The sequence below is a fragment of the Oncorhynchus keta genome, chromosome 12 (genome assembly GCF_023373465.1).
Source record: "Oncorhynchus keta strain PuntledgeMale-10-30-2019 chromosome 12, Oket_V2, whole genome shotgun sequence".
Classification (NCBI taxonomy): Eukaryota; Metazoa; Chordata; class Actinopteri; order Salmoniformes; family Salmonidae; genus Oncorhynchus; species Oncorhynchus keta.
Genome location: NC_068432.1, coordinates 7,552,491 through 7,578,909, shown reverse-complemented (window position 1 = coordinate 7,578,909; position 26,419 = coordinate 7,552,491). Strand labels below are relative to the sequence as shown.

Here is a 26,419-nt window from a genome sequence, read left to right as displayed (position 1 = left end):
ATCAACCACCCGAGCCACGGCCTGTTCACCCCGCTATCATTCAGAAGGCGAGGTCAGTACAGGTACGTCAAAGCTGCGACCAAGAGACAGAAAAACAGCTTCTATCTTAAGGCTATCATATGGTTAAATAGCCATCACTCGCCAGCTTCCACCCAGTTACGCAACTCTGGACCTTAAGAGGCTGCTGCCAAGTGGTGCAGCGGTCTAAGGCACTGCATCTTATTGCTAGAGGAGTCACTACAGACCCTGATTCGATTCCAGGCTGTATCACAACCAGCCGTGATTGGGAGTCTCATAGAGCGGCGCACAATTGGCCCAGCATCATCCGGGTTAGGGTTTGTAAATAATAATTTGTTCTTAACTGACTTGCCTTGTTGAATAAAGATTCAATTAAAATATACATTGAATTACTGGCCACGTTAATAATGTTTACATACTGGTTTACTCATCTCATATTTAATGTATTCCATTCTAATGTATTTTGCTCGATCTAATATATATATGTGAAGTCGGAAGTTTACATACACCTTAGCCAAATACATTTAAACTCAGTTTCAAAACTCCTGACATTAAATCCTAGTAAAAAAATCCCTGTCTTAGGTCAGTTATGATCACCACTTTATTTTAAGAATGTGAAATGTCAGAATAATAGTAGAGAGTGATTTCTTTCAGCTTTTATTACTTTCATCACATTCCCAGTTGGTCAGAAGTTTACATGCACTCAATTAGTATTTGGTAGCATTTCCTTTAAATTGTTTAACTTGGGTCAAGCGTTTTGGGAAGCATTCCACAAGCTTCTCACAATAAGTTGAATTTTGTCCCATTCCTCCTGACAGAGCTGGTGTAACTGAGTCAGGTTTGTAGGCCTCCTTGCTCGCACACGCCTTTTCAGTTCTGTCCACAAATGTTCTATAGGATTGAGGTCAGGGCTTTGTGATGGCCACTCCAATACCTTGACTTTGTTATCCTTAAGTCATTTTGCCACAACTTTGGAAGTATGCTTGGGGTCATTGTCCATTTGCGACCAAGCTTTAACTTCCTGACTGATGTCTTGAGATGTTGCTTCAATATATTCACGTAATTTCTCCACCGCATGATGCCATCTATTTTGTGAAGTGCAACAGTCCCTCCTGCAGCAAAGCACCCCGACAACATGATGCTGCCACCCCCGTGCTTCAGTTTGAATAAGGTTCTTCGGCTTGCAAGCCTCCCCCTCTTTCCTCCAAACATAAGCATGGTAAATATGGCCAAACAGTTCTATTTTTGTTTCATCAGACCAGAGGACATTTCTCCAAAAAGTACGGACTTTGTCCCCATGTGCAGTTACAAACCGTAGTCTGGCTTTTTATGGCGGGTTTGGAGCAGTGGCTTCTTCCTTGCTGAGCGGCCTTTCAGGTTATGTGGATATAAGACTTGTTTTACTGTGGATATAAATACTTTTGTACCCGCTTCCTCCAGCATCTTCACAAGGTCCTTTGATGTTGTTCTGGGATTGATTTGCATGTTCCGCACCAAAGTACGTTCATCTCTAGGAGACAGAACACGTCTCCTTCCTGAGCGGTATGACAGCTGTGTGGTCCCATGGTGTTTATACTTGCGTACTATTGTTTGTACAGATGAACGTGGTACCTTCAGGTGTTTGGAAATTGCTCCCAAGGATGAACCAGACTTGTGGTGGTCTACAATTTTCTTTCTGAGGTCTTGGCTGATTTGTTTTGATTTTCCCATGATGTCAAGCAAAGAGGCACCGAGTGAAGGTAGGCCTTGAAATACATCCACAGGTACACCTCCAATTGACTAAAATGATGTCAATTAGCCTCTATTAGCTTCTAAAGCCATGACATCATTTTCTGGAATTTCCCAAGCTGTTTAAAGGCACAGACAACTCAGTTTATGTAAACTTCTGACACACTGGAATTGTGATACAGTGAATTATAAGTGAAATAATCTGTCTGTAAACAATTGTTGGAAAAATTACTTGTGTCATGCACAAAGTAGATGTCCTAACTGACATACCAAAACTATAGTTCACAAGACATTTGTAGAGTGGTTGAAAAACTAGTTTTAATGACTCCAACCTAAGTGTATGTAAACTTTCGACTTCAACTGTATATATTCCATTCTTTTACTTTTAGATGTATTATTGTGAATCATTTTTAGATACTAAGGCACTCAGATACTACTGCACTGTTGGAGCACAAGCATTTCTCTGCACCCGCAATAACATCTGCTAAATGTGTATGTGACTAGTAAAATTTGAAATTGCGGGACACGCAAACCTACTCTGCGCTATGGTCGACATGAGCACAGACGGGCTGGAGGAGACCACGGTGGTCACAGCGATCGTGTTGGGGGCCAAGGAGGGACTTGAGCTGGCCGGGATGAACACCGTCTGTTTCTGGCTGGCCGAGGTCAGCATGGAGGTGGAAACCAGCTTTGACATGGCCGCCGCGTAGTTGTGCGAATGAGACTTGGACAGGATGTTGGGAACGAAGTTGGAGCTTGGAGAGGTCGTCACAATGATTACCTGACAAATCATACATTATACAGTAAGTTATACAGCCACGTACAATCAAGTTCATATTCTGAACAAAAATAGTAACGCATCATGTAAAGTGTAGGCTGAAATAAAAAATGGGATTGTCTGGGGGGGAGGGGTGCTGAGGAGTATTTCTATCTATAATAAAGCCCTTTTGTGGGGCCCCAGCTCAGTCAATTAAAATACATAGGGCCTAATGAATTAATTTCAATTGACCGATTTCCTTATATGAACAGTAACGTAGTAAAATCTTTTAAAATGGTTGATTTATATTTTTGTTCAGTGTATGTACAAAATCACTTGCACATCAAGTTCGCAGACATTATGCAATAATTACGATCATACAAAACATATTCAAACATTCCTATAGTATTTGTCTCACAACTCACTATATTGACTCTGATTATAGAACAAGAGTCTTTCTTATGAATTACGGACAGTTCTCTCCTGCTCACCTTCTGCGTGGTGGTGTTGGTAGTCTGGGTGGTGGGCTTGGTGAAGGTGATCTTGACGGGGGACATGTGCGGTGGCAGCGAGTTGGCGATGCTCTGCATGATGTTGCTCATCTTTGGGCTGCCGCTTACTGGCACGGTGATGGTCTTGGACAAGGGAGGGGCAACCTTGGCCAGCTCCTTCAGCACCACAGGGGAGGAGCTCGAGGAGTTGGTCCGCCTCCGCTTGCGTGGCTTCTCGTCCTCGTCAGAGCAGCTAACGCCTGGGAGTGAGAGTTTGACAGAGGGAGAAAAAAACTAAACATACAGACAGAGACAAATGGAATTTGAGACAAAAAAATGTATTGATACATTAAGAGGTTCTGCATTATTCTGATTCGCAGGCTCTGTTTAAGGAGTGTTACACCGGAGAACCCTTAACCAATGCAATGCTCTTAAACAGCTATTTTTCTTTCCAAAGTAAAGGAATAAACAAACATGGAACCTCTGTTTTGACACTCACTTTTCACATAGACAGTGCTCCCGCTGGGCAGCACCACCACGTTGGAGGCAGGGCTGGCCGGACGGGGCGATTTCACCGTGGCTGTTGCACTGCCGCTGGGCGCCGTGGCACTGGTGGCGGTGGACGTGGTGGTTGTGTAGGAGTAGCAAACAACCACTGCAAACAAAAAAATACACTATAAGTAGAGATAAGTCATTGATCATTTATAGTCTTCCTCCCCCTTCCGTTGATCCTGCAGGTATATTTTTTTAAACTCCAATAACCTCCAGTTATGATTAGGAGTAAAGTAATCTGATCCTAAACCTGTGGATAAGGGCAATTTCCACCTTGAGCTGTCGGTGATCTTACCTTCTTTATTTCCTGTTTCCGCAGGCAACAAGAGAGAAGCATTCTGATTGGCTGTGGCGTTGGCCACTGAGTTGGCAGTCACGGTGAACGCCGTCTGGGGGACCAGTCTGGGCATCAAGGGGACCAGCCGACGTCCCTCGATGGACCACTCTGAGGAGCTGTTGGGACCCGACATGCTGTGACAAAAGAGAATTGTCATGGTAAATTGATGGACTGATGAGTGTACTAGTATTTGGTAGTAAGTCATAATGTGTATGTAGTTTTAGTATTGATCATCTTGGGGGGGGGGGGTTAACATGACTTACTGATAGGCAATGGTGGTAAGGCGCTCATCGTTGACGGCCCTACGGACCTCGGCACGATGACGCTCTGTTGAAATGCTGTGGGAGACAACCATACAATTAGCTAAGTAAGAATGAGCAATTAAGTCACATGCAAAGTTTGTTTTTACAAAGGGACCCATATTTCCTAGGTTCCTCTAGCAATGGAAAGAAAATAGTGACTGCGAGTTTACCTGAGGACTTTAGTGAGTTCTCCGAGGAGGTCCTTCTTGTCCTTGGTGAGGTCACCTTGAGCTCGCAAAGCACTGATTACGCCGGCGTACGCCTCCAGCTCTGTTGAAGCAATACAGGCTATCATTAAAAACAACTTTGCTTTCACTCTGAAACATCAGTAACATTTTGGGTCCTTTGAAAGTGACATGTCACTTAATGCATGAGGCAAGCCAGAGAGGCCGGAGAAGTTGAAAGGGTCTTACCAAGTTTACGGAGAATTCTCTTACACTCATCCCTGCCCAGGTCAAGGAGGGTGGGCCACACCACAGGCATGGTGCCGGTCAGATGCGGTTTCACCTGCTGAATCATCAACTACATTTAGAGTGAGCAGAAGAGGAGAGGACATGGCACATATGTCATCTTCTCGATCAGTGTTTCCCAACCCTCGTCCTCATATATCCCAAAGGGTACACATTTTTGTTGTAGCCCTGGAAAAACCCAGCTCATTCAGGGCTTGACGATTAGTTGACAAGTTGAATCAGGTGTGCTTGTCCAGGGTTACAATAAAAATGTGTTCCAGATTATCCATACAATACAAATCCTTAATTTGAAATATGAGTTTCTTCAATTCTGGATGTTACTATAAACAAGCACGGCCAGCAGCTTCCAAATCAGGATTTTTTTCCACCTTTATTTAACCAGGTAGGCAAGTTGAGAACAAGTTCTCATTTACAATTGCGACCTGGCCAAGATAAAGCAAAGCAGTTCGACACATACAACGACACAGAGTTACACATGGAGTAAAACAAACATACAGTCAATAATACAGTATAAACAAGTCTATATACGATGTGAGCAAATGAGGTGAGATAAGAGAGGTAAAGGCAAAAAAAGGCCATGGTTGCAAAGTAAATACAATATAGCAAGTAAAACACTGGAATGGTAGATTTGCAATGGAAGAATGTGCAAAGTAAAAATAAAAAATAATGGGGTGCAAAGGAGCAAAATAAATAAATAAATAAAATACAGTAGGGAAAGAGGTAGTTGTTTGGGCTAAATTATAAGTGGGCTATGTACAGGTGCAGTAATCTGTGAGCTGCTCTGATAGTTGCTGCTTAAAGCTAGTGAGGGAGATAAGTGTTTCCAGTTTCAGAGATTTTTGTAGTTCGTTCCAGTCATTGGCATCAGAGAACTAGAAGGAGAGGCGACCAAAGAAAGAATTGGTTTTGGGGGTGACTTAGAGAGATATACCTGCTGGAGCGTGTGCTACAGTTGGAGATGCTATGGTGACCAGCGAGCTGAGATAAGGGGGGACTTTACCTAGCAGGGTCTTGTAGATGACATGGAGCCAGTGGGTTTGGCGAAGAGTATGAAGCGAGGGCCAGCCAACGAGAGCGTACAGGTCGCATTGATACTAGCTTCGGACTGCAACTAGCATCTTGACAGGATATTGGGCACATAATGTCCCGTCAAGATCCTAGTTGCTGTCCGAAGCTAGATTGAAACAAGCCAAATAACCTAAAGGCATTTTATGAGTACGCTTATTCCCTGAGTTGGAACCTGCTGACCATGCTTTCAGTAAGAGGCTTAAATAAGCCAAATATTAGGGTTAGCTATAATGCTACCATCTAGACATCAATGACATAGCTAGTTGGCTAGCTCTTTCAGTAGCCTAGGGGCAATTACAGTAACAGAATGGTGAGCTTCTGATTTCCCCCTTTAAAATGTATGCCAAACAAAATCCAAGGATTGCAAAGTTAACACAAACCATACAACTCTATGCACATTGACTACTTTTAACAATTTCCACAGAACATTTTACAAACACACATTAACTTGAATAACAGATGCAAAGTTTGACGGTATGTGCCGTCATTCTGTTACCAAACTTTGCATCTGCACTGTTATTAAAGTAAATGTGTTTTGTAAAATGTTCAATGGAAATTGTTAAATGTCGTCCTTGTGCATAGATTTATGGTTTAACTTTGCCTATGGGTCTAGCTTACGGGTGCTTAGCTTCGGACCACAAATAGGATCGACAGAACATTGGGTTCAGGATCCCTTAGCTTAGTTAACTCAACTCCTTCCAAAAGAGTTTAGTTGCGATGAGTGTCAGTGGAGTGTACCACTGTACACATCGAGTCTACCAGTCGATTGTCCATTATTTCATGCTTTCCTTGTACCTAATGGTTTGTCCTGTGTAACTGCAAGCTTTACTTTGGTTGCTAAAATCTGTAGTTTTTGATAAAAGTATCATTTTAAAAGTGACCTATGTCAAGGGAGCCATTGTTTGTTAATGAAGAAGGAGAAGCCTGTGAGAAATATAAGGTTGTACATAGGCTGCTGTTTGGCTGCAATAAGGAGAAACAGTTTTTTTCTAGTAATGCATTGTTATTGAATTGTTGGGTTTTGAGTTTGCAAGATAGGCATTTCACTGTACTTGTGCATGTGACATTAACTTGAAACTTACATGGCAACGCTTTTGTCGTATCTCGAGTCTGAAGAAAATGTTACCATACATGTGGGTGTCCAGTTGCAGGTGGCTCTAAAAAAATGAAACAATAATAATATAGAAAGATATTAAATCCACCTTTTACACTGACAGGAGTTCCCTCGTCATTTTGGCTGCCAGACATCTCGCATTTCTCAACATCTTTGCCAAAATTATTCGTTTCTATGAGCCACACGTAGAAGTGACAGCGTGTCACAGTGCAACCAAAACAAAGACCGACACACATGCATGAGGCATTCCTCACTTGAATTTAAAATATTTCTGAATTTCTGTTTTTTTTTTAAACCACATGCAACTGGACTGACATGTATAAAATACACTTTTCTTCCAAATCAAGAACGAAAGAAATATCGCCAAGAATAGATTAGTTGAAACATTCCTTGCTAAACTTTACACTAGCGAAGCTGTAATTGCAATATGGAGACTCACACATCCCGATACGACTGTAGCTATCTACCTCGTCTAGATCCAAGTTGCGGTCCGAAGCCAAAGGGTGCCATATATAACTTACCAACTTTAAACATTACAGCAAATATACACGGTGTACAAAATATTAGGAACACCTGCTCTTTCCATTACAGTTTTCACCTGGTCAGTCTATGATCCCTTACTGATGTCAACTTATTAAATCCACTTCAATCAGTGCAGAAGAACGAAAAGTTACAGGTTAAAGGATTTTTAAAGGGTGTAACTCAGTATATATTCGTATAATATCTTGTTAAACTGTGTTTGCATATCTGCTGTTATGAACGATTTAAAATTGTCAAAGCATCCCTCAGAAAAATCTAGCAAGTAAGCTAGCTAGATTCGTTACCGAAGTTATTCAGCTAGCTCGGAGTGAACTTCCCGTCTTCCAATTTACCATGCAGTGTGTCGTTATGACAGTCCTGAATTACAGGATCAAGCGATTCGCTACATATTAATCCAAAATCAGTTGCACCTGCCAAAACATGGCAGATAAATGTTTTTCTTTACTGAGGATCCACCTCAGTTCAATAGACCTTCCATTCCGCCATGATTGAACGACGCCAAAACACTTGGGCCTGAAATAATGCTGTCTAAACATAAGCCTGGATTTGATTGACACAAAACTTGGAAATTATCACCATTGTTTCGAACAAATATGGATCCAGTTAGGAATCGCCATCACCATTATTTTTTATTAGACACATAATAATTTAAAGACCTCTAAAAATAAACTCATAAAGTTATGCACAGACATCAATCCAAATAGGCGATTTTTCTACCCCTAGTTTTAGGACCATTTACGTCACTGTTGACGTTCTTCGTACCACCATCTTCGGGTATAATTGCCGCGTTCAAAACAACTGGAATTGAGAAATCGTTGACTACAATGCGTTCAAACAACTGGAAACAAACAAAAAAAACAGCTCCGACTGGGAAAACGGTCATCCAACTCGGAATTCCAATTGATGGGTTCAAGACAACTGGGAACTCGGGGAAATAAACTAGGTCAAAAATTGACGTCAATGATCTTATGATCGGAAAAACCGAATCCCGGCTTGGAATTCCGAGCTCGTTTTGGTCCGAGTTCCCAGTTGTCCTGAACAACTCAAGTCGGAAACAGAGTTCCAAAGCTCGAAGTTGCTTTGAACTCGCCGACTTTCCTATGAAACGCCGTTTGGTCCTTGCTTGTCAAAAAATGTACGTCAAGTAAAATTAAAAGCTTATGTAACATATCAAATAGTGTTATTTGACGTATATTTTTATTGAATGCCGTTTTGGGTCTTTGCGTGTCAAAAAGATACACGTCAAATAACACAGTTTAATAGAATGTTGCTTTGGGTAGCTAGATTTAACTTGGTACCTAGCTAGCACAAATACAACCAGCCTGAAAACAATGACCAGTAGAAACTGCAGTCATTTCCATTATTCTTAACAATGATTTAGGAATCCTTGTGAGTAAGTATTATCGAGGTAACCACTTGTTCGCCTATTGAAATTCAACTTCACTCAGTCCCCGATAAGAGCTGTAACTAATATTTGTGTAAACTCTTCACAGTTGTGTTCTGTGGGTGTCACCAAGTAGATTGATACCCCATTTCATTGCTTCAAATTCCACCATTGTTTGACATTATCTAGAATAAGTATGGCATTATTCCACGAATTGTAAACTTCTGCATCACTTTTAAATAGGTACTGTAACGACCCTGGGTTTATATCGACTGCTGCTTGAGCAGGCTTTTGCAGCACAGCCGATAGCGCGCTGGACTTCGGGCTAGAAGGTCGAGGGTTCGAGACCTGCTCCCTGCTGTTTCATTGGTGTCAGAAGTGATCAGACCTTGCATTCACGACAGTGTACGATGCTAATGTTCTCTGGGTGTCACTGAGTGGACTGATACCCCACGTCATTGATCCACACTCCATAGGTAAGGCTGTACAGTGAAATAAGTATGCTCCCAATGCAATTCTAAAGTCTAATACATCCATTGTGATTTGAACAAAGTTTTATCAAATTAAAAAATGATTGTCTTTTGTTGATTTTATATAACCTTCTCGTGTGATCTATTCAATTATGGCATAATTCTACTATTTGTATTAATTTGCATCACTGTCAATGACATACTTTTATTTTGAAGGCTAACAGTAAAGTCCACTACTGTGGCTAATCCTTATTGTGGCTTGCTTCACATAGATGGGTTCGACCTCCATTTATTTTACCTTTATTTAACCAGGTAGGTTAGTTGAGAACAAGTTCTCATTTGCAACTGCGACCTGGCCAAGATAAAGCAAAGCAGTTCGACACATACAACAACACAGAGTTACACATGGAAAAAACAAACATACAATCAATAATACAGTAGAAAAATATATAAACAGCATGTGCAAATGAGGTAGGATAAGAAAGGTAAGGCAATAAATAGGCCATGGTGGCGAAGAAATTACAATATAGCAAATAAACACTGGAATGGCAGGGTGTGCAGAAGATGAATGTGCAAGTAGAGATACTGTGGTGCAAAGGAGCAAGATAAATAAATACAGTATGGAGATGAGGTAGATTGGATTAGCTATTTACAGATGAGCTATGTACAGGTGCAGTGATCTGTGAGCTGCTCTGACAGCTGGTGCTTAAAGCTAGTGAGGGAGGTAAACGTCTCCAGCTTCAGAGATTTTTGCAGTTCCTTCCAGTCATTGGCAGCAGAGAACTGGAAGGAGAGGCGGCCAAAGGAAGAAATGGCTTTGGGGGTGACCAGTGAGATATACCTGCTGGAGCGTAAGCTGAGATAAGGCGGGGCTTTACCTAGCAGAGACTTAATCAAATAAAAAGTAGGGTTGTTTGAGATGATGACACCTAGCTATATTGTTAGCTAGCTAACTATAGCTACTGAAACAGACTATGTCGTTTTCTAAACTGGTGCCTGGCTACCTTCAGACTAGTGTTGTGTTTGTGAGATTTCAGTAGGCCAAACCGGCTATGTCTCATGGTCTGACAAACACTGCTCTCGCTCTGCCACCTTTCACCACAGATGCAGAAGGGCAACATCGGCAGATGCAGTGGATTGAGACAAACCCCACGCTAAAAACAGATAGCTCTATCAAAAACTGATGGATTTTCATAGGTATTTTTTTTATTATGCTAATTCGATTTCCACGCAGGCGAAGACATCGACTCTAGGGACTTTACAAAAAGGTAAAATATACTGAAATTGCTAAATATATTTCCAATAGATGGCAGCATAAGACCACAAACCATAAGACCATTTTCAGAAGATTATCTTTAAGTTAGTTATAGGCTTCAAACAGCAATATGATTGACATAAAATTGCATGCATCTATATATCTAACTTATTATGCCTGTGTTGCTTTTGAGAGCGCAAAAAAAGTAGCAGTTATTGAGAACCCCGTCCAAATTATTACTGTTCAGATGCGCTAACCTCACACTACACTAAATGTGTGTATTTTTGTTTAAGCAGACGCAATAGTTCATATGCCAGTGTGAATGAACAGCCTCGGAGTAGAAAAGTCTCAAGAGAGTGCATCTTCCATAGCCCGGAAAGAGATTACATCATGCAACCCTCTCTGCTAGCAAATTATACTGAATGAAAATATAAAAGCAACATGCAACAATTTCAACGATTTTACTGAGTTACATCAATTGAAATAAATGCATTAGGCCCTAATCTATGGATTTCACGTGACTGGGAATACAGATATGCATCACAGATACCGCCTCATGCAACACGACACTTATCCTTCGTGTAAAGTTGATCAGGCTTTTGATTGTGGCCTGCGAAATGTTGTCTCACTGCTCTTTAATGGCTGTGAGAAGTTGCTGGATATTGGTGGGAACTGGAACAGGCTGTCGTACATGTCGATCCAGGGCATCCCAAACATGCTAAATGGGTGACATGTCTGGTGTGTATGCAGGCCATGAAAGAACTGGGACATTTTCAGCTTCTAGGAATTGTGTACAGACCCTTGCGACATGGGGCTGTGCATTATCATGCTCAAACATGAGTCGAAGGTTGCGGATGAATGGTACAACAATACCTTCACGGTATCTCTGTGCATTCAAATTGCCGTCGATAAAATGCAATTGTGTTCATTATTCGTAGCTCATGCTGGTCCATACTATAACGCCACCTTCACCACGGGGCACTGAAACCGCTCGTCCACACAACGCCAAACAAGTGGTCTACGGCCATTCCTGTGAGGCCGGTTTGACATACTGCCAAATTCTCTAAAACAACGGAGGTGGCTTATGGTAGAGAAATGAACATTCACTTCTCTGGCAACAGATCTGGTGGCCATTCCTGCAGTCAGCATACCAATTGCACACTCCCTCATAACTTGAGACATCTGTGGTATTGTGTAGTGCTCACTAATATAAACAGATTTGTGCACAACATTTGAGTGTGGCGTGGCTTGTTGAGTTGGCTACTTGTGTGTCACCTGCACATTAGTGTAAAGATAATCATTTGTACCGTAGTGGACTTGCTTACTTGACTCGTGATACTTACTTCACGAGTTCGAATCTTGCATGCAGCAAGTTTTTTAATACATTTTTTAAGCCTTTTACATGAGATTTCAGGCAATGGCATATCATTTCAAGGTTATTGATATCTCGTGAAATATGTAAATTATATAGATTAGCACTCTATTGTCAGTAGCAAGAGTCTGAAATCTGCTTTCCACAAGATAGCACATTCACAAAGTAAATCTCAAGGAAACATCAGAAACTCATTTGTGGTCATGCTCCCACCTTATGGTTTAATTGAGAATTACAGTACCTCTTTTGATTAATTTGATAGTTATCTACTGCCACACTATGGGGGATGTAGAACTGTCCAAGGCCCTGGCCCTTCTCTCCGTGCATCCATTGCACCTCCAGGTCTATAGAGAAACCATATAGAGGTTATATAATATGGATCACACCATGGCTATAGCCAGTTGCGATTTTAGCATGTAAATCTTGGTGGGCCCCCCCAAAAGTTTGCGGGGGATGTACGCCAGCAAAGCTACAACACTAAACAATACATTAATTGCACTATAATGGTGACAAGCGGTGCCCACAAATTGTAAGGGTCTACATAAAGCTGTCCCAACAAATTGTAAGGGCCTACATAAACCTGTCCCAACAGCAGTCCCAATATCTTACCACTGCTACACCTGACTATAACCGAAGCCATGTCTGGCAGCAAAACAGTTCATTTAGCCTCATTTACTGCCTTAAAAAAACATATCTGATATGGCTGACTTGCTTAAAGAAATGTGTTTTCTAATGTTTTCTAATTTCGATTAAAACAGTAACGAGTGAGCTAGGACGGACGTAGTCAATATAACTATTTCTTTAGCACTTTTGAAAATGTACAGCGACAGAATTCAGAACATTGGCGGTTCTTACAGCGTTCTCACTGTACACCAAGTCAGAACCGTAGGATAAATAAAGGGGGTATATAAGCAGACAATGAAAGTTCTTACATTATTCAATGATTATATTTCTCTAATAACAGGTTATAGGCTACATGTACACCACCAAGTCCGAACAGTAGACTAAATTAAGAGGGGTAAATAGACCAAATTATTAGGGTGAGGCACATGGGCTACTAACATCTTACTACACAACATACAGTACACTTAGTATTACTTTCTTAGCTACAGTATACATATCTCCCTGGCATATTACATAATTTATGCAGCAGCATACAATACATTTTTGGACTCACCTTGTTGTGCTGTACTCACTTCACCAGAAAGGTTGCACGGCGGTCCTTCGTGGGCAAATGTATTCATCAAAGTCTGACATTCAGCATTTATGGTGCTTTCAAAACAACTGGGAACTCTGAAAAAATTGGTATATGTTTTTATTTATCTCACTTTTCTTTAACCATTCATGTTCTTTAATACATGGCCGACATACAAGTTCCTTACATTTTCCCCCTTCTACCTTGCCTCTTCCATTTTTGTGGTAATGCTGCAATTAATTGGTTGTCATTTTGGGTAGAGCAGACATTTCCATATGTCTGTGTTAGCTGCATGTGTGATATCCATTCTAGTTTGTTGGTGTCCACAACCTGCTCCACTACAGCCCCGTCAATGACAACGGGGGAGTGCTCGGTCCTCATGTTCCTGTAGTCCACCATAATTTGCAAATAAATTCATAAAAAATCCTACAATGTGATTTTCTGGATTTTTTCCCCTCATTTTGTCTGTAATAGTTGCAGTGTACCTATGATGAAAATTACAGGCCTCTCTCATCTTTTTAAGTGGGAGATCTTGCACAATTGGTGGCTGACTAAATACATTTTTGCCCCACTGTATATAAACTGTGATGTGACAATTTTATCTGTGGCAAATGACCTTGAGCCTTCTTGGATGGGCACTTCTAATGTAAACCTATGGCAGCACCCAAGGGGCTATAATTTTCTAGCTTTACCCTTAGACTTGGTGGTGACGTAGTGTCCCCCCATGAGTGACAGAACACTGAGCCAATCACTGTTCAACGCTCCATATTGTCTGCTGGCTTGCCCCACCACCACAGAAAGCACTGAGCTAGGATGAAACACCTGCATTATGGAGACGCCTTACTCAAGAAAACAAAAAGAGTGTTGCGATATTGTATTTAGAGGTAGGTGAAGGAGTCAAGCGCAGGAGAGCAGAGATGTCCAAGTAGCGTTTTTTAATAGGCAAGTCCACAGCAATTAGGGTCAAGTACAATACCAAATAAACGCCCATGACAAAAGAGAACACAGTTACTCACGGAAGGAGGAAAAACAACGCTCCTTAAACTTATACACAATTGGTATATGTGAAAATAACTGAGGCACAACCTCAACATGACACAAATAATCCCACACAAACCTGAGCAGGCAACAGGGGTAATTATACACACAGAAATGAAAGCAAATGAAACCAGGTGTGAAAGAACCCAAGACAAAACAAATGGAAAAATGGATCAGTGATGGCTAGTAGGCCGGCGACACCGACCGCCGAGCACCGCCCGAACAGGGAGAGGAACCACCTTCGGTGGAAGTCATGACAGTACCCCACCCACTGACGCGCGGCTTCCGCAGCGCGCTGGCCTCGAGGACGACCCGGAGGACGAGGCACAGGGCGATCCGGATATAGGCGGTGAAACTCCCTCAGCATTGATGGGTCTAATACGTCCTCCACCGGCACCCAGCATCTCTCCTCCAGGCCGTACCCCTCCCAATCCACGAGGTACTGAAGGCCGCTCATCTGACGCCTCGAATCCAGTGTCCAGGGGGTGCAGAGGGACCTCCCACACCTCAGCTTCTTGAAGCGGACCAGCCACCACCGGCCTGAGGAGAGACACATGAAACGAGGGGTTAATATGGTAATAAGGGGGATCTGTAACCTATAACACACCTTGTTTATTCTCCTCAGGACTTTAAATGGCCCCACAAACCGCGGACCCAGCTTCTGGCAGGGCAGGCGGAGGGGCAGGTTTCGGGTCGAGAGCCAGACCTGGTCCCCCGGTGCCTCACTGCGGTGGCGGTAAGTGCTTGCCTTCTGCCGCACTTCGGCACGTTTAAGGTACCAGTGGGCAGCCTCCCAGGTCTCCCTCGAGCGCCTCACCTATTCGTCCACTACAGGAGCCTTGGTCTGGCTCTGATGCCACGGTACCAGGACCGGCTGATACCCCAACACACACTGGACTGGTGAGAGGTTTGTAGAGGAGTGGCGGAGTGAGTTCTGTGCCATCTGTGCCCATGGGAAGAACTTCGCCCACTCCCCTGGCAATACGACCGCAGAAATCTACCCACATCCTGGTTTACTCTCTCCACCTGCCCATTACTCTCAGGGTGATTGCCTAAATACTGCCATTCTACTGAATATGTGTCCCTCTTTATTATTTCAATCTGATTTCAAATGATTCGTGCAGCCCTACCCGGCAGGATGCTCTCAATAGTGCATCTGTAGAAGTTCATGAGGGTCTTAGGGGCAGTGGAGTAGCGCTATTGAAAAAAAATGAGACGTAATCAATTCTCAATCAAAGTTTGTACCAATAGATGTAGCCTATTGAGTATTATTATAGAATATGAATAAAATGCATGCTCCAATTGCAACTTCTGCCTATGCCCAGACATATAGTCTCAATAAAATGTTTTTATTTTTAATTCCAAGTTAAGCATAACTCATTTCAAAATAGGCCATCATCACAGTCAGTCGTGAATGATAATTCTGCACGTTTACCGTTAAAATGTCCAAACTGCGTCTACATGCCAATAATTTGATCGAATTTAGTTTCATGGGAATATGTATTTAGATCTTCTTGAATTTAGATCTTCTTGAACTTGAAGCTTTTCACCCTCTCCACTGTGGCCACATGAATGTGGATGGGGGCGTGCTCCCTCTGCTGTCTCCTGAAGTCCATGATCAGCTCCTTTGTTTTGTTGACGTTGAAGGAGAGGTTATTTTCCTGGCACCACTCCGCCATGGCCCTCACTGCTTCCCTGTAGGCTGTCTCGTCATTGTTGGTAATCAGGCTCACTACTGTTGTGTCATCTGCAAACTTGATGATTGAGTTGGAGACATGTGTGGCCACGCAGTCATGGGTGAACAGGGAGTACAGGAGGGGGCTGAGCAACCACCCTTGTGGGGCCCCGTGTTGACATCTTGAAGCGAGTGGGTCAACAGACTGGGATAGGGAGAGATTGAATATGTCTCTAAACACTCCAGCAAGCTGGTTTACACATGCTCCGAGGACACGGTTAGGGGTGCCTTCTGGGCCGGCAGCCTTGCATGGGTTAAAGCACTTTGAATGTAAATGCATGAAAGATAACGAAAGGAGACACATACTGAATTGATGGTACCATATAATACCACCATAAGCAGAAAAAGTGTCCCCATTGTTGTCACTATCAAACACACATTATTTTGTCTTTTCATTGGGAACCTTGAAGGTTAATAATCAAATATCTCAGGCCCTTCCACTCAACCTGGCTTTCTGGAATTTATCTTCATAAAATCACATTTTAAACCTAACACTAACCATACTGCTAACCTTATGTCCAGCCTTAAATTAAGACCAAATATATAGATATATATTTTTTCATTCATGTTTACATAGCCAATTTTGACATTGTGGCTGTGGTAACTAGTGACAACCACACCTCCTATTTTGATCACATGACGATGTTTGCGGCACATTTTGAGGTCACGTGGATACATTTGGGTTCCATCATATCTTGCTGAGTAACGTTACTTTTACTTTACCTCCTGCAAAATGTCCAAACTACAGTTGTTGAATGTGTTTCTTACCAAGCGACTAACCGCGGCTGCTGTGGAGATATATGTGGAAGTGGAAAAAACCATAACAGAGTACGAGAACGAAATGTCCAGTTCGAAGGAGGAAATCAAGCGTTTACGGCGGCTACTGGATTTGGTTTTCAATCCCGAGATAAAATTACATCGAGCAGGTTTGTAGCAACTACTGTGCAGAGTCTCGATTTGAAACGTGTAACATTGAATTAGAATACTAAAGGCAATTTAATAGGATCTATGTTGTAGGCCACGGCCCACAGCTTCTTCTATTGGGGGAGGGGGGCGTCACTGAGTTTCCCAAGCAAAATATTAATTTATAAAAAATTGAGCTATCCACAGATTTGCAGAGCACTGATTACCTACTTTATGTAAGAGAGGGATTTGGTGAGCACAAGACGTTGCGAATACGTGTTTTCAACAAAAAAATACGTAATTAACGTATTTTGCTCATATGAAAGGAAAAGTATTCGAACTAGGTCATATCCTACCTGGAATATAGACTGGTTTACAGAGTAGTCTTGGAATGGGGAATTGAAAAGCGAACGACTTGGATGTGGTTAGAGACGAGTGTTACCTAGAGACCACAGTTGTTAGAGACCCAGTTGTGTTGTCACCATCCGCAACAAGTACCCCTCACCCACCGGTGTCTGCACTGGATTCAAGGAGGCAGATAGTGCTTTCAGTATCCCTTTGAACAACCTTCTACCGATGGCTCATTACCTTTTCCTCCCCTTTCTATTCTCCTTTTTGCATTAATTATTTTTTAGTTTATTCTGCAATTCTACTTTACGCTGCAAATGTGTAGAAAATCAAATAGTCCTTACCATACATGTAACATAGCCTTAAAATCCCCACTTGAGGTTTCTTGTGACAAAAAGAAGACTATGCCAAATCAGTAATTTATACATAAGTGAAATCATTTATTGGTAACTGTTTTGATAAGCAGTATTATTTCTGTTAACTATATATAAAAACATATTTGTCATTGCACTTGTTTTGTCATTGCACTTTATTTGTCAACCCACTAATTTCTGTGCTGCCACTGACATGAGCCTGCACATCATGGATAAATAGAACTGGATCCACCCTAGCCAGGATACCATACTATGCATTCTACACATTAGCCTACCCAATAATAGAACCATGGCATTACTCATTACAGTGGCTTCGTGTCTACCTCCAGCTCATGTTCAGTTTAGGGGTGTTTTCACATTTGAAATTCTGTTCCAGGGAGCATTGGTGACATTTTATACAGAAAATGTTGTGCTTTCACAAGACCTATACATAACTGTTTCAGGATGTGAAGTGAGACGCACATTCTACGTGTAAGCTAGCTAGATAGCTAGCTTGTTTACATCAGACAAAAAGTGACTCACCTGGGTATGATATTGCGTTTCACTCATGCTTTGTAGACCTAGCCAAACAAACAAAAGCTACAGGATCTGAATCCTACAGGGGATATGTGAAAACTGCCTAAGTAATCTAACGTTGGCAAATTGTGTTTTGCAGAATGATATAACAATATTAGCGAAGCACAACATGAAAATAGCTAGATGTTTACTTTATATAAAAACACACACCTGTGAGGCTGGCTAGGTGTAAAGCAAACTTTTAGCTGACAAACTAAATAACAGATGCAGTGTCCCCCCCCCTTTCGTAAGTGATGCTATTTTAGTTGCTAGCTAACTTTATATCATATCTCATCTAAATTTCTGCTGGTCCTAGTCAGGCGCAGCGAAATACTTCAATGGTTGGTATAGCTGTTTTCTTAGTGTGTTTTTACCTATTTTTCTTGTTGGTGGTTTACAGAAGTCGTCATCAGAGAAGGGCTCGCTACAAACAAGTAGGGCCAACGCATACATTCTGTGGATGGGAGTGTTTGTGTCTTTGCATAACAACTAGCCAAAGCCTCAGTAATTCTGGGTCTCCCAAAGGAAGTATGTAAAAAGTTATTGGACTAGTTATGTTTTGTCATTGCAAAATGGTTTTGTTTGTCTCTTGAGTTGATTGATACTAGTCATTTGCAAACATTTCTAAAAACCTGTTTTTGCTTTGTCATAATCAGGTATTGTGTGTAGATTGATTGTGGGGGGGCTATTTACTCAATTTTAGAATAATGCTGTAATGGAACAATGTGGTAAAAGTCAAAGGGTCTGAATTCTTAGTGAATGCACTGTTTATATAGCTACACAAATAAGACAGATCCTGCTTGTGTTGCCTGTTTGTTTAATTTTCTACTGATTCCATGAGCACCAAGCCTCAAGCAACCACAATGTCTGATAATCAAATTTGGCTCTAATCTTTGCTGTGGTGTAATAAAGGTTTAACACTTTTTTTTGTTTGTTAGGACAGCCTCTGGTATTGCTTATAATTTATTTGGTGTTTACAGTGTTCCAAATTGTCAGAAAATAATAAATAGGTAGCAACAGTTCAAGTCGGAAGTTTACATACATTTAGGTTGGAGTCATTAAACTCGTTTTTCAACCACTCCACAAATTTCTTGTTAACAAACTATATTTTTGGCAAGTCGGTTAGGACATCTACTTTGTGCATGACACAAGTAATATTCCCAACAATTGCTTACAGACAGATTATTTCACTTAGAATTCACTGTAACTCAATTCCAGTGGGTCAGAAGTTTACATACATTAAGTTGACTGTGCCTTTAAACAGCTTGGAAAATTCCAGAAAATTATGTCATGGTTTTTGAAGCTTCTGATATGCTAATTGACATAATTTGAGTCATTTGGAGGTGTGCCTGGATGTAGGCCTACCTTCAAACTCAGTGCCTCTTTGCTTGACATCATGGGAAAATCAAAATAATTCAGTCAAGACCTCAGAAAAAAATTGTAGACCTCCAAGTCTGGTTCATCCTTGAGAGCAATGAAATGTCCTCTGGTCTGATGAAACAAAAACAGAACTGTTTGGCCATAATGACCATTGTTATGTTTGGAGGAAAAGGGGAGGCTTGCAAGCCGAAGAAAACCATCCCATCCGTGAAGCACAGGGGTGGCAGCATCATGTTGTGGGGGTGCTTTGCTGCAGGAGGGACTTGTGCACTTCACAAAATAGATGGCATCATGAGGCAGGAAAATTATGTGGATATATTGAAGCAACATCTCAAGACATCAAGTTAAAGCTTGGTCGCAAATGGGTCTTCCAAATGGACAGTGACCCCAAGCATACTTCCAAAGTTGTTGCAAAATGGCATAAGGACAAATAAGTCAAGGTATTGGAGTGGCCATCACAATGCCCTGACCTCAATCCTATAGAAAATGTGTGGGCAGAATTTAAAGGTGTGTGCGAGCAAGGAGGCCTACAATCCTGACTCAGTTACACCAGCTCTGTCAGGAGGAATGGACCAAAATTCACCCAACTTATTGTGGGAAGCTTGTGGAAGGCTACCTGAAACGTTTGACCCAAGTTAAACAATTTAAAGGCAATGCTACCAAATACTAATTGCGTGTATGTAAACTTCTGACCACTGGGAATGTGATGAAAGAAATATAAGCTTAAATAAATCAGTCTCCACTATTATTCTGACATTACACATTCTTCAAATAAAGTGGTGATCATAACTGACCTAATACAGGGAATTCTTACTAGGATTAAATGTCAGGAGTTGTGAAACTGAATTTTTAAATGTTTTTGGGTATGTAAACTTCCGACTTCAACTGTATCTGTGTAATTTAGACGGGTTGATCGAGGGACATGGCTAGTTTAGCTGTCTGGTTAACTCTAGGCAATCTAGCTAGCTAATTATAAAATAGAACTTGTGGGTGCCTGCATCCGGGAACATAAAAAAATGACATTACTTTTTTAGTTTGTTTAGTTTGTTTAAAATTTGGATGCTGACAGTAATGTTAGCTAGCCATCTTTCAGCTGCCATCTAGGCTGGTGACAGCTGGCCTGTGGCCCTGCCCAGAGAGACCATAAGGCCTGTTTTGAGGTAGACTTGATGCCCAACAGATATTCTAAGCTATTTTCACGTTCCTTCCTAGCGATGAAATGAAACATTAGTTCACAATTTTCATTCACATATTAGTGTTATTTAACATTGTAAATCATAGGAATTTGACTTTTTTAGTGTAGCATGATGGCAGGTCAGGTGTCTGAGGCTTTAAGATTCTTTGGGAGAATCTGATGAATAGGCACCCAGTTAGACTGCTCCAAACTCAAACTCAAGTACGGGTTCTAGCTGAGACACTCAAGGACATAGAGAATTGTCCTGAAGCCACTCCTGCGTTGACTTTGCTTGGCTGTGCGCTTAGGTTTGTTGTCCTGTTGGAAGGTGAACCTTCACCCCAGTTTGAAGATCTCTGTACTTTGCTCCGTTCATCTTTCCCTCGATCCTGACGAGTCTCCCAGTCCCTGCTGCTGAAAAACAACTCCACAGCATGATGCTGCCACCACCATGCTTTACCGTCGGGATGTTGCCAGGTTTCCTCCAGATGTGATGCTTGTCATTCAGCCCAAAGCATTCTATCTTGGTTTCATCAGACCAGAGAATGTTGTTTCTCATGGTCTGAGTACTTTAGGTGCCTTTTTGCCTCGTCCAGCGGTCGGTCACTTGCCTTTTACTGAGGAGTGGATTCCGTCTGGCCACTCTACCATAAAGGCCTGATTGGTGGAGTGCTGCAGAGATGGTTGTTCTTCTGGAAGCTTCTCCCATCTCCACAGAGGAGCTCTGAGTGACCATTGGGTTCTTGGTCACCTCCATGACCAAAGCCCTTCCATGATTGCGCAGTTTGGTCGGGCAGCCAGCTCTAGGAAGAGTCTTAGTGGTTCCAAACTTCATCCATTTAAAAATGGAAGCCACTGTGTTCTTGGGGACCTTCAATGCTGCAGAAATATTTTGGTACCCTCCCCATGATCTGTCCCTTGACACAATCCTGTCTCGGAGCTCTACAGTCATTTCCGTCAACCTCAAGTCTTTGGCTTTTGCTCTAACATGCACTGTCAACTGTGGGACCTATATATAGACAGGTCCAAATGATGTCCAATCAGTTGACTTTACCACAGGTGGACTCCAATCAAGTTGTAGAAACAGGATGCACCTGAGCTCAGTTCTGAGTCTCAGAGCAAAGGGTCTGAATTCTTATGTTAATAAGATATTTCAGTTTTTATTTTTAAATTGGCAGAAAAATCAAAACCAGTTTTCGTTTGTCATTATGGGGTATTGTGTGTGGATTGAGGGAAAACATTTTGTTTATCCATTTTAGAGTAAGTCTGTAATGTAACAAAATGTGATGAAAGTTAAGGTGTCTGAATACTTTCCAAATGCACTGTAGACTGACCAGGTGAATCCAGGTGAAAGCTATGATCCCTTATGGAAGTGGATTTAACAAGTGACATCAATCAGTGTATATGAAGTGGAGGACACTGGTTAGAGATGCCTTGAGACAATTGAGACATGGATTGTGTATGTGTGCCATTCAGAGGGTGAGTGGGCAAGACAAAATATTTAAGTGCCTTTGAATGGGGTATGGTAGTAGGTGCCAGGCGCACCGGTTTGTGTCAAACTGTAACACTGCTGAGTTTTTCACGCTCAACAGTTTCCTGTGTGTACCAAGAATGGTCCACCGCCCAAAGGACATCCAGCCAACTTGACACAACTGGGACGCATTGGCGTCAACATGAGCCAACATCCCTGTGGAACGCTTTCGACACCTTGTCGAGTCCATGCCCAAACCAATTGAGTCTGTTCTGAGGGCAAAAGGGGGGGAGGGGGTGAAACTCAATATTAGGTAGGTATTCTTAATGTTTTGTTCATTCACTCAGTGTAAATTGAACACAAGTGTACCAACTAACCATGTAAGACAATGGTTAAGGAGTTAATCGTTTTTGAAAGACTCTTCTTTCCTTTTCTCCAGACCTACATCAGCTCGATCTCCCAGATGAGGTTTCTCCTGAGCAGCAGCACTGTGAGCAGGAGTGGAGCCCCAGTCTGAAGCAAGAGGACCCAGAGCCCTCGCAGATTAAAGAGGAACATGAAGTTTGGACTAGTCAGGGGGGAGAACAGCTTAAAGAGCTAGAGTCTGATACCAAGGAGTTCATATTCACTCCCTCTGTGGAAAATCTGGAACCACCTCAGACTTCACATCTTTTCCAAATGCAAATTGTGGTCTCACCCACCAGTACAACTAAAGAGATCAAGATGAAACCATGTCACATTGGTGAAAACTCTTCTTGTCATGTTTGTGGTAAATGTTTTGACTGTAAATCTGGTCTGGAAAGGCATATGAGGGCTCATACTGGCGAAAAACCTTATTGCTGCAGTGAATGTGGCAAATGCTATAGTCAGATAGGAAATCTGAAAGTGCATATGAGGGGGCACACAGGGGAGAGATCATATAGATGCTTTTTGTGTGGAGAATACTTCATCACAGCATCCCAATTAAAATCACATAAAATCACTCACACGCAGGGGAGTAATATAATCCCGGGGACATCCAAAAGCAAATCTCATTTGTATGCTGGTAACAGTCGTGAGACTAGGGAGGGACCGTATCAGTGCAAGGAATGTGTTAAATCCTTCAGGCAGAAGAGGAACTTGTTACGGCATATGAGAAATCACACAGGAGCAATTAATGCAGCAAATGCTTCAACTGGAGTGGAAAAAATGTTTATTACATGATTTACACAGAGGAGAAAATGTATTTTGTGTCCTAATACTCCAGCAACGAATTCAAACAAGTGAAATCCACATCAGGGCAAGGACTTTAGAAAATGGTTTAGAAAGTTTGGATTCGGATATCTTGAAAATGAAAGGAGAAGGAAACATGGGAGGAAACATGAACGTGTCATTTGGATCAGTAGGAGTTGACTAATGGACTTGTAGAACATAAAATTATTTCATTACATTATCACATTTGTTGTTTTTGGCGAAGATATTTAGGATTTGTAAGCAGTTTCAAACTTTTATGAATAGAAGTTGTACAGCTGTATTCTAGAATATGGTGTGTTAAAATTGACCATTGAATCTAACATTTTGAACCTGGGGAGGATCACATTCCCAGTCAATCCCCATCTAAATTGATAATGCATTTCTGCAAACTCTATTATCCTCTGCGGGTTGCGAGGCAGATGTTTTTACAGATGCTCTTAAACATGAATGGCATACGACAGTCTTTTCTGGGACAAACATTACTGTGTTAAAAACAAATGTATATTTGAATAAAGATGTGTTTTTAAATGGATCTAATTTTAAAGAACGTTTTATTTAGCTTATGTATATGCCTACAGTCTGTTTTCCATTTCCTAGTTTAATCTCACAATACCGTCTTCTACTTACTACAAATACCTTGGCTAAAGTTTTTTTTTTTGAATAAAATGTATTTTAAATATATATTACATACATACATACATATAGTTGAAGTCAGAAGTTTACATACACCTTAGCCAAATACATTTAAACTCAGTTTTTCACAATTCCTGACATTTAATCCTAGTAAAAATTGTCTTAGGTCAGTTAGGATCACCACTTTATTTGAAGAATGTGAAATTTCAGAATAACAGTAGAGGGATTTATTTCAGCTTCTATTTATTTTATCACATTCCCAGTGGGCCAGAAGTTTACATACACTCAATTAGTATTTGGTAGCATTGCCTTTAAATTGTTTCACTTGGTTAAAACGTTTCAGGTAGCCTTCCACAAGCTTCTCACAATAAGTTGGTTGAATTTTGGTCCATTCCTCCTGACAGAGCTGGTGTAACTGAGTCAGGATTGTAAAGGCCTTCTTGCTCGCACACACTTTTTCAGTTCTGCTCAGAAATCTTCTATAGGATTGAGGTCAGGGCCTTGTGATGGTCACTCTAATACCTTGACTTTGTAGTTCTTAAGCCACTTTGCCCCTATTTTGAAAGTGTGCTTGGGGTCATTGTCCATTTGGAAGACCCACAAGCTTTAATTTCCTTCCTGACTGATGTCTTGAGATGTTGCTTCAATATATCCACATAATTTTCCTACCTCATGATGCCATCTATTTTGTGAAGTGCACCAGTCCCTCCTGCAGCAAAGCACCCCCACAACATGATACAGCCACCCCGTGCTTCACGGTTGGGATGGTTTTCTTCGGCTTGCAAGCCTCCCCCTTTTCCTCCAAACACGAGGATGGTCATTATGGCCAAACAGTTCTATTTTTGTTTCATCAGACCAGAGGACATTTCTCCAAAAAGTACGATCTTTGTAACCATGTGCAGTTGCAAACCGTTGTCTGGCTTTTTTATGGCGGTTTTGGAGTAGTGGCTTCTTCCTTGCAGAGTGGTCTTTCAGGTTATGTCGATATAGGACTTGTTTTACTGTGGATATAGATACTTTTGCACCTGTTTCCTCCAGCATCTTCACAAGGTCCTTTGCTGTTGTTCTGGAATTGATTTGCACTTTTCGCACCCAAGTACGTTCATCTCTAGGAGACAGAATGCGTCTCCTTCCTGAGTGGTATGACAGCTGCATGGTCCCATGGTGTTTATACTTGCGTACTATTGTTTGTACAGATGAACGTGGTACCTTCAGGCATTTGGAAATTGCTCTCAAGGATGAACCAGACTTGTGGAGGTCTACAATTATTTTCTGAAGTCTTGGCTGATTTCTTTTGATTTTCCTATGATGTCAAGCAAAAGGCACTGAGTTTGAAAGTAGGCCTTGAAATACATCCACAGGCACACCTCCAATTGACTCAAATGATGTCAGTTAGCCTATCAGAAGCTTCTAAAGCCATGACATAATTTTCTGGAATCTTCCAAGCTGTTAAAGGCAGTCAATTTAGTGTATGTAAACTTCTGACCCACTGGAATTGTGATACAGTGCATTATAAGTGAAATAATCTGTCTGTAAACAATTGTTTCAAAAATTACTTGTCATGCACAAAGTAGTTGTCCTAACCGACTTGCCAAGACTATAGTTTGTTAGCAAGAAATTTGTGGAGTGGTTGAAAAAACAACTTTTAATGACTCCAACCTAAGTGTATGTAAACTTCTGAATTCAACTGTATATACTACAGTTAAAAAGTTTGGGGTCTCTTCGAAATGTCCGTGTTTTTGAAAGATAAGCACAAAAAAAAGTCAATTAAAATAACATAAAATTGATTAGAAATATACTGTAGACATTGTTAATGTTGTAAATTACTATTGTAGCTGGAACCAGCAGATTTTTAAAAATGGAATATCTACATAGGTGTACAGAGGTCCATTATCAGCAACCATCACTCTTGTGTTCCAATGGCACGTTGTGTTAGCTTATCCAAGTTAATATATATATTTTTTGCTTGTTCTCAACTGGCCTGGTTTAAAAAATAAAAAATGTTAAAAGGCTGAAGATCTCTTACAAAGCTGTGTACGACTCCCTTCACAGAACAGAGCAAACTGGCTCTAACCAGAATAGAAAGAGTGGGAGGCCTTACATTAGTGTCTAGTTTGAGAAACAGACAGACGCCTCACAAGTCCTCAACTGTCAATTTTTGTCTATGGAGATTGCATGGCTGTGTGCTCGATTTTATACACCTGTCAACAACGGGTGTTGTTGAAATAGCCAAATCCACTAATTTGAAGGGGTGTCCACATACATTTTATATATACACTACCGTTGAAAAGTTTGGGGTCACGTAGTAAGGTCCTTGTTTTTGAATGATAAAATAATTTTTTGCCCATTAAAATAACATCAAATTGATCAGAAAGACATTGTTAATGTTGTAAATGACTCAACTGGCAGCTTCATTAAATAGTACCCGCAAACACCAGTCCAAACAGCAACAGCAAGCCATATCTCAGACTGGCCAATAAAAAGAAAAGATTAAGATGGGCAAAAGAACACAGACATTGGAC

At 41.3% G+C, this 26,419-nt stretch overlaps 2 protein-coding genes across 12 annotated transcripts in view; one reads left to right on the top strand and one right to left on the bottom strand.

The window, feature by feature from the left end:
- Positions 1-7,891, bottom strand: part of LOC118390920 (BRCA2-interacting transcriptional repressor EMSY-like) — a 30,825-nt gene extending 22,934 nt beyond the window's left edge. The window contains exons 1-9 of one of the 11 annotated variants that reach the window (XM_035781741.1): positions 7,662-7,891; positions 6,806-6,880; positions 4,599-4,707; positions 4,356-4,455; positions 4,147-4,221; positions 3,842-4,017; positions 3,494-3,649; positions 2,995-3,254; positions 2,284-2,527 (exon numbers count right to left, since the gene is read on the bottom strand). In XM_035781741.1, the coding sequence (XP_035637634.1) occupies positions 2,284-2,527; positions 2,995-3,254; positions 3,494-3,649; positions 3,842-4,017; positions 4,147-4,221; positions 4,356-4,455; positions 4,599-4,707; positions 6,806-6,856 (1,171 nt within the window). In that variant the 5' untranslated portion in view covers positions 6,857-6,880; positions 7,662-7,891. The remainder of the gene's footprint in view (positions 1-2,283; positions 2,528-2,994; positions 3,255-3,493; positions 3,650-3,841; positions 4,018-4,146; positions 4,222-4,355; positions 4,456-4,598; positions 4,708-6,805; positions 6,881-7,661) is intronic. The other 10 variants (XM_035781742.1, XM_035781743.1, XM_035781738.1 and 7 more) reach the window with 10 other exon arrangements.
- An 8,579-nt stretch (positions 7,892-16,470) lies between these two features.
- LOC118390919 (zinc finger protein 572-like) lies at positions 16,471-23,796 on the top strand. Its single transcript, XM_035781737.2, has 2 exons — positions 16,471-16,752; positions 22,471-23,796. The coding sequence occupies exons 1-2, from the start codon at positions 16,560-16,562 to the stop codon at positions 23,232-23,234; spliced, it is 957 nt and encodes a 318-aa protein (XP_035637630.1). The 5' UTR covers positions 16,471-16,559; the 3' UTR covers positions 23,235-23,796.
- The last annotated feature ends 2,623 nt before the right edge of the window (positions 23,797-26,419 follow it).

Coding starts and splice junctions, on each gene's coding strand:
- LOC118390919 (XM_035781737.2), top strand. CDS start 16,560: ATGTCCAAACTACAGTTGTTGAATGTGTTTCTTACCAAGCGACTAACC. Junction 16,753..22,470: donor GATAAAATTACATCGAGCAG/GTTTGTAGCAAC, acceptor CCTTTTCTCCAG/ACCTACATCAGCTCGATCTC.